Source organism: Danio rerio, chromosome 6 (genome assembly GCF_052040795.2).
Source record: "Danio rerio strain M-AB ecotype USA chromosome 6, GRCz13ab, whole genome shotgun sequence".
NCBI classification, from domain to species: Eukaryota; Metazoa; Chordata; class Actinopteri; order Cypriniformes; family Danionidae; genus Danio; species Danio rerio.
In genome coordinates, this window is record NC_141026.1 from 61,880,001 (window position 1) to 61,888,948 (window position 8,948).

The 8,948-nt window shown below is 37.9% G+C and overlaps 1 protein-coding gene across 1 annotated transcript in view; it reads right to left on the reverse strand.

The window, feature by feature from the left end:
- The window catches only part of mims2 (mitochondrial inner membrane scaffold 2), a 7,535-nt gene extending 5,654 nt beyond the window's left edge, over positions 1–1,881 (reverse strand). Inside the window, 1 exon segment of the mRNA NM_001033751.3 lies at positions 1,550–1,881. Coding sequence (NP_001028923.3) covers positions 1,550–1,849 — 300 coding nt within the window. The 5' untranslated portion in view covers positions 1,850–1,881.
- Between the last annotated feature and the right edge of the window lie 7,067 nt (positions 1,882–8,948).

Below are 8,948 nucleotides of genomic sequence, written 5' to 3' on the forward strand. Positions count from 1 at the left end.
ACACACGTTTTGAATATGTCCTCTTCACTGCAGTTGTGATGTTTATCTTGTCTTTCCTCTTATCTGTGTTTGTCCTCTTCCTCAACTCCACGCTTAAAGGTGCAGTTCACCCAAAAATGAACATCTACTCACTATTTACTCCAATAAACTTGTATATTAACCTTTATCAGATACTTCTGTTTTTGTTTCTACCTAAAAGAAGACAAAAACCTAAAACCATTGAGTTCAACAGTAGGAAAACAAATACACTAGAAGTCAATGGTTACTGCTTTACAGCATTCTTCAAAATATCTTCCTTTGCAGAAAATAAAGTTTAACAGTTTTGCATCAAGCCAAAGTAAATGATGACTGAATTCTTATTTTTGGGTGAACTGAGTCTTTAATTACAACCTACAGTATAACACACACACACACACACACACACACACACACACACACACACACACACAAAGTGAGAAAGCAGCACGTCATCAGGAATGATCTTCTGTTTGACAACTGAATGAAAGTGAAAGATGACCAACTAAACTACACACACACACACACACACACACACACACACACACACACACACACACACACACACACACACACAGCAGATCTACAGAACTAGAGGAATCAGTCCTGTTCAAACATGAATAATCTGACATCATCATCATCATAACCCAAAACAAGCAGCACAGAAAGCTGCACCATCACTGTAACATGGTAAATAACACCATAACACCGAATCTACACAATGAGCAGAGCAGACTGACAGAAAATTAAGAAAAGAGAGTGCGTGTGTGCAGGCAGAGGAAGTCAAAAGGAGACTACTACACTGTTAGCAAGACATAAGTGTGTGTGTACGTCAGAATGATGATATTAAACACGCGAGAACACACACACACACAGATCTACAGTATAAACACACACACACATAACAACCACCACAAACACTCGTTGAAAGTGAAAACCAACTATGTGAAGTAAACTCTCAACACAACAGAACCCTGTAATATGAGCATGTTAACAAACCCTGAAATAAACACCACTGATGAACAATAACCAGCGACTTATCGACTATTATAAACACACGAGAACACACACACACACACACACACACACACACACACACACACACACAATCAACAAACACACACCAATGACTGTAAAAAAGTACACACACACACACACAAGCATAACACACGCTAACTGAAAACAACGCACATGAAGCAAACTACCAACACAATGTCAATAAACAACACTAATAAACAATATAAACCAACATTAAACATGTGAGGACACACACACACACACACACACACACACACACACGTTTAAACTGAAAACAAAGCGCATTTATGGTTACTCTACAGTATGCACATGTCAGTAAACAAACACCCGACTAACAATAACCACCGACTATTATTATTAAACACGTGAGAACACACACACACACACACACACACTCGCTTAAACTGAAAACAAAGCGCATTTTATGTAACTCCTCAGCATGCACATGTCAGAACACAATAATTAAGCAGCCCTCATAACAGCAGCAGCGACTCACCGAGCGAATATCCGCCGCGCGCTCGTGTTTCTCCGGTGTCGTTAACGACCGTCTTGGTTGCATCAGGAATGAAGACCTAACTGATAAAAGCGGCCGAAGTTTCCCGGTGTTTGTGTCGCTGGTGAATCCTCTACACCCGGTCACCGAGAGCACCGCCGTCCGCCATCCGCCAGCGTGATCCTCCAGCAGAATGTGGCGTACGGAGACCGCCGGTGATCTCCGGTAAACACGGCGGCAGCAGCAGCCGGTAAACACGAGCCGCTGCAGGACTGAAGGAGCTCCAGAAACGCGCTGAAACATCGCTCCGACATGAACGGAGAAACGGTGGATATGAGCCTGTGCAGATCCCGCCTCAGCTGATCGGTGACCCGCCGTTAAGATCCGCCCCCTCCGCTGGAGACACTCACTGTGTATTGTAGTACTGATATCGTGTTGAATGTAAGCGCGTTTTGATTTCGGTTGTTAAATGATCTTCAACACCTCCTCAAATGTTTGCAGTTTTAAAATCAATATCTATATTATATGATCAATATCATATCTGCGCCCACAGGAAGCGTGAGACATTCCTCCCTCTTCTGTGGTTGACATTTCACCCACACTTCAGTTCAGGTGGACAAACTGAGTCACTGGAGCACACACGTGTTTATTCAAGAGGACAAGAGTGCTATAAGAGCTGTAACTGCACCGCAGGGCGGCGCCATATATCGAAATTAGCACACATTTGCATATCTTATAAGGCAATGGCAGAGCCAGAGCCCCTGTTATGGGTTTCTGCGAATGATCTCACAGCACAGCTCTGAGTGAATAAAAACATCCAGCTGAGGTTTAAATCTAAAGGTGCAGCCTGTTTAAAACTATTGATTCATTAGTAATATATTTGACTCAAAGTTGAATGAATGGGGGGGGATGGGCTAAATCAGAGGACTCACTCTTGTCCCCGGGGCTCAATTCCAAATTAAACCAAAACAATCCATTACATACATTTGGCTTAAAATTGGCAAGCAAAATTCGGGACATTGCAACCTGCAGAAGCTGGGAACTTAAAAAAAAAAACAAGTCGAAAACGAATAGAGTTGGGTTCGGATCTTTTGTTAGATCACATCAACGTTAATATCGATACATCACCAAATATGTAGCTCCAGTTCTGGTAAAATGAGATCACGCTTTCACTTCAGACATTAGCGGAGGCGTGGGGGATCACAGGACTGATCATGACTGAAGATGTTGATCACTGACAGATGGAGATTCGGCTGAGGGGAATAAAGGGTTAATGTTTATTTTCACAACAACAACACAGTATAGCCAACCGTGTGCTGTGTGTGTTCCTGTGCTCCTATACTGTAAAAAAAAATTAACTTACAGTTTTTTTTCCGGCAGGAAAAAAAAAAAGTAAAATAAGATACGATAAATTACAGACATTTACCGTAAAATAACATGCAGTAAATTACAGACATTTACCGTAAAATAACATGCAGTAAATTACAGACATTTACCGTAAAATAACATGCAGTAAATTAAAGACATTTACCGTAAAATAACATGCAGTAAATTACAGACATTTATAGTAAAATAACATGCGGTAAATTACAGACATTTACTGTAAAATAACATGCGGTAAGTTAAAGACATTTACAGTAAAATAACATGCGGTAAATTAAAGACATTTACCGTAAAATAACATGCGGTAAATTACAGACATTTACCGTAATATAACATGCGGTAAATTAAAGACATTTACAGTAAAATAACATGCATTATATTACAGACATTTATAGTAAAATAACATGCGGTAAATTACAGACATTTATAGTAAAATAACATGCGGTAAATTACAGACATTTATAGTAAAATAACATGCGGTAAATTACAGACATTTACTGTAAAATAACATGCGGTAAGTTAAAGACATTTACAGTAAAATAACATGCGGTAAATTAAAGACATTTACCGTAAAATAACATGCGGTAAATTACAGACATTTACCGTAATATAACATGCGGTAAATTAAAGACATTTACCGTAAAATAACATGCGGTAAATTACAGACATTTACTGTAAAATAACATGCGGTAAGTTAAAGACATTTACAGTAAAATAACATGCGGTAAATTAAAGACATTTACCGTAAAATAACATGCTGTAAATTACAGACATTTACTGTAAAATAACAGAAGGTAAATTACAGACATTTACAGTAAAATAACATGCGGTAAATTAAAGACATTTACCGTAAAATAACATGCGGTAAATTACAGACATTTACCGTAATGAAACATGCGGTAAATTAAAGACATTTACCGTAAAATAACATGAGGTAAATTACAGACATTTACTGTAAAATAACATGCGGTAAGTTAAAGACATTTACAGTAAAATAACATGCGGTAAATTAAAGACATTTACCGTAAAATAACATGCTGTAAATTACAGACATTTACTGTAAAATAACAGAAGGTAAATTACAGACATTTACTGTAAAATAACAGAAGGTAAATTACAGACATTTACCGAAAATTTAAATTAAGGAAATTTCTGTAATTTAAAGTCCGGTATTTTACGGTTAATGTCTGTAATTCAATGGCTGTTATTTGATATATTTTTTTATCCACCCTAGCTGCCGGAAAAAAACGGTAAAATCATGGATTTTTTTAACAGTGTACGCTACAACGTGGGATTCACCGGCCGTTTGCTATTATTAATTGGGGTTGGGGTTAAGAGGAGAGTATATGCTGGTGTTTAACTGCATTGTTTTACTGCACTCCTGCATTGGGCTCTCACATACTCTCTGCTACTTCATACTGTAGCTGTGGTGGGCGTTTCTCTGTCTCGTGCTGAACCTAGTTGACTAATCACAACAGACTGGGTCATCAGTCCAATCAGCGCAGATTAGCTTCGTGCTAAGGGGGGGTTTGGGAACAAATGAATAGCTGAACGAATCATATGGGAGTCGCTGGGATAATCAGGTAAAAAATAAGTGCACATTATAAGACAATAGCCCCTTTCACACAGTGATACCGGTAAATATCCGGAAAATTTACGGAACAACTTTACCGGTATTTACAAAAAACTGCTGTTCACACAGGCGAGGACGTTACGGAATTTTTCCGGAAAAGAGCATTCACACATCCATTCCAAAATACCGGTAAATTCTGACATCATTCACCACAAATGAGCTTTAAACGGCTGCACATGTATTTTTAAACATTTGACAAAGTTACAAACTCTCTGGATGATCAATATTGTGAACAACTTTCGCAGGATCACTTTCACATGTCGAGATGTTCATAATATGTGTGTGTGCAGGCGCTCACAGGCTGTTTCACAGGCACACACAAAGCTTGAAGGTAAACAAACAACGGCTTATCATAAGCAACTCATCGATGATTATTTACACAGTTGGCATTAAGATGAAAATATAAACGTGATCTGACTAACTTCTAGCAGCTAAAAGTGTCTGGAAAAATATTCAAAGGCTTTTATTCTCATAATATACTGTTCTGATTGGCTAAAGTAGACGTCTCACGTCAGCACGTTCTAGACGTGCACACGCTCTTTCCAGCAATCTTCCTTCTGCGTTCACACAGCGCAGCATTCTCTTTCCGGAAAATAGCCAGAACGAATTTACCGGTATTTTCAAAAATTCAAAAATTGCCGGTAATTTTCCGGAAAGGTCTGTATGTGTGAAAGGGGCTATTGTTTTTTGATCTTGCACATTTCAGCCTGTTGTTTGAGACCCCTTAAGCCAGAATATGACCTTTTTTACGAAATAAAAATGATATAACAATGTAAAAATAATGCTTTTACAACTTTTAAAAAACAAAGTTGCATTGCATTATGGGCGACGCAGTGGTGCAGTAGGTAGTGCTGTGACCTCACAGCAAGAAGGCCACTGGGTCGCTGGTTTGAGCCTCGGCTCAGTTGGTGTTTCTGTGTGGAGTTTGCATGTTCTCCCGGCGTTCGCGTGGGTTTCCTCCGGGTGCTCCGGTTTCCCCCACAGTCCAAACACATGTGGTGCAGCTGAACTGGGTAGGCTAAATAGAATAGTGTATGAGTGTGTGTGTGAATTTCCCAGTGATGGGTTGTGGCTGGAAGGGCATCCACTGTGTAAAAACGTGCCGGATAAGTTGACGGTTCATTCCGTTGAGGCGACCCCGGATTAATGAAGGGACTAATCGGACAAGAAAATGAATGAATGAAATGCATTATGGGATCTTGAACTTGTAACCTTGAAAAGTTTCAAAAAGTGGCAGATGAACATTTACTAGTTTAAGGTGATATATCGTCTGGCTTGGTGTTGTACATCAACATTAAAAGTGGACAAAGCAGAGATCAACATCCCATAATGCAATGAACAACCGCAAATAAACTGAAAACACAACGTGAATCACAAAACTGCACTTGAGCTACATTTTTGTGTAAGTAATAATTCTCCTCCCACCGCTGATTATACGTTACTTTAATTACATGACCTAAAATATTAAAAGTATTCTCATTTTCAGCAGAAAACCCATTTAAACAACTGGGGTTTGTAGCTGATTACAACACTGGTGTGTGTGTGTGTGTGTGTGCGTGCGTGTGACAAGAGACTGATGTGTTTGCAGAACTGAAGCATCTGAATCAGCAGTCATTAGCCCTTCATACGTCATATCTACTTAATATTTGATCTTTCACTTTGCAAAACCTTGATGTTTATTCCTGATTCAGAACTGAAGAGATGAAGCTTAAGACTGAGACTGACACCGATTGCATTTATAACTGTTCATCTTGTCTGAAATCAGTGGTTTTACAGCTTGTACTCCTCCTGTCTCGATTCTGACATTCACATCCAGTATTTCTGCATGCTTTTGTGCTGTTTTTTTATGTAATACAACAATTTTTTATTAAATATGGGTTTGGAATTTCTTAAATTACAAAATATATAAAGATTTGGAGCATTAATTATTGAGAAAACACTACACAGGAGAACAAACTGAAATGGATATATTCAGAGCTCAGCATAAATGAATTCACCCCATTTTGAGATGAATATTGTTGTCCATTTCTCAGTGAATATAGATCATATATTTCAGTGCATATGAACAAAGAAGATTTATTAAGCAGATACATTTATTAAAATAATATTTTAGTCACAGATTTTATCATATTTTGTCATCTTTATAGAAATAGAAAGATAATTCTTTCAAATTCATGCAAAATATTGCAAAAAAACTAAAATTTAAACAACTAAAACTAAATTTAGTATTTTTTTTTGTCTCTCTTGATTTTTCCTCTTTTTCAAATTTTAATTTAATATACATTTGGGCTACTCAGACATTTTTGTTAGAGGAGTTGATCAGTTTTGTCTTTGGTTCTGACTAATCTAATGTATCTGCACAGACTGCAAAACCCAAAAGGTTGGGGCAGCATGCTGGCGCAGTGGGTAGCACAATTGCCTCACAGCAAGAAGATCGCTGGTTTGAGTCTCGGCTGGGTCAGTTGGTGTTTCTGTGTGGAGTTTGCATGTTCTCCCCGGGTTGGCGTGGGTTTCCTCCGGGTGCTCTAGTTTCCACCACAGTCTAAACACATGCGCTATAGGGTAAGCTAAATTGTGCGTAGTGTATGAGTGTGAATGACTGTGTATGGATGTTTCCCAGTGATGGGTTGCAGCTGGAAATGTATCCGCTGAGTAAAACATGTGCTGGATAAGTTGGCAGTTCATTCCGCTGTGGCGACCCCAGATTGATAAAGGGACTAAGCCAAAAAGAAAATGAATGAATGAACCCAATAAGTTAAAGTAACTCAAACCATTTTAGTTCAAAACTAATCCTAATACTGTGAACTTAATCCATTTGAGTAAATGAAGCAATTTGAGCACGGTAAAACCAAATAAATGAAGAGAACTCAAACTAACTGAGTAAGTTAAGGTAACTCAAACCATTTGAGCAGACCGCTTGCAACAAACCATTTGAGTTTCAAAAACTAATCTATATTAGTACTGTTGAAGTAATGAGGTGTTTAATAAACTCTTTACCTTCAACACTGAGTTCAAAACTCTTTTCAAATGAGTAGAATTAACTTTCAGTCAATTTTGAGTTAACTGCACTCATTTCATTCAGTAAAGTTGCCTGTGTGTGTGTGTGTGTGTGTGTGTGTGTGTGTGTGTGTGTGTGTGTGTGTGTGTGTGTGTAGATATATTTATTTTTCCACAATAAATGTTATTTTTATCCAAGTCTTTTGGGAAAATACTCATGACCTTATGTTTGTCATGTCTATGTATCTGTGATGTATATCTTACATGAATTAGCCGCAGCATTTGTCCATCCGCAGTAATTGTTGCAGGAGTGTTTGTGTCTTCTCTCCATCATCTGAACACTGATCATCTGTTCGGGTGGAGCTGGAGATTAGTCCACCGTCAGAATCCCAGACAGAAACACACCCTCACCTGTGTGTGAAATACAGCCGACACTCTGCGTTATTATAGATTAACATTAACTCTACACATATTCTCAAAACCTGGGAAATAAGAAATGAGGCGACTGCAAAATAACTCTCAGATCCTCCCAGTGATGTTAATCAGCTCCTGCAGGCGGTTCATTATCTTCATTATCAGACAAACCCTGTTTAAAGAGGCAGTGCACACATGAACATTTAAGTTATATAAACCTTTATGAGCTTCTTCTGTCGAACACCAACTGCACTGACAACTATAAGAAAAAACAAATACTGTGGACTTCAATGGTTACAGTTTTTTTCCCTCAAAAATCCACTAACAGATTTTAGATTTATATAGTAACAGATAACAGAGTTGACAAGTTCTTTTAAAGGGGCAGTTCACACAAAAATCAACATTGACTCATTATTTACCCTCCCTAAAGCGGTTTCAAACCTTTATATATTAATATCTTCTGTTGAACACAAAGTAATATCTTTCGAAGAATGCTGAAAACCTGTAACTATTGACTTCCACAGTATTTTTTTTATTTTTTCAATGGAAGCCAATGGTTACTGGTTTTTCTGATTCATGCTGATGTTTCATTTAAAAAAAAGGAATTAAATATATTCATCTTAAAGGGATAGTTCAGCCAGACTTCCTCACCCCTTATTTAGTTTCTTTTAAAGAATCTTGAAAACCTGTAACCATTAATTTCCATATATTTTGTTTTATTATGCAAGTCAATGGTTACCGGTTTTTCTTCAAAATGCCATCTGAAGTGTTTGACAAAATAAAGAAAATCAAACTGGTTTGGATTAAGTGAAGGGAGAGTACATGATGACAGAAGTTTAATTTTCGGGTGAACTGTCTCTTTAACTGCAGCTGATCTCTCCTGTGATTCACGCTGATGGTGTTTTGTTAAAAAAAGGGAATTAAATATATTGATCTTAAAGGGATAGTTCAGGCAGACTTCTGCACACATCATTT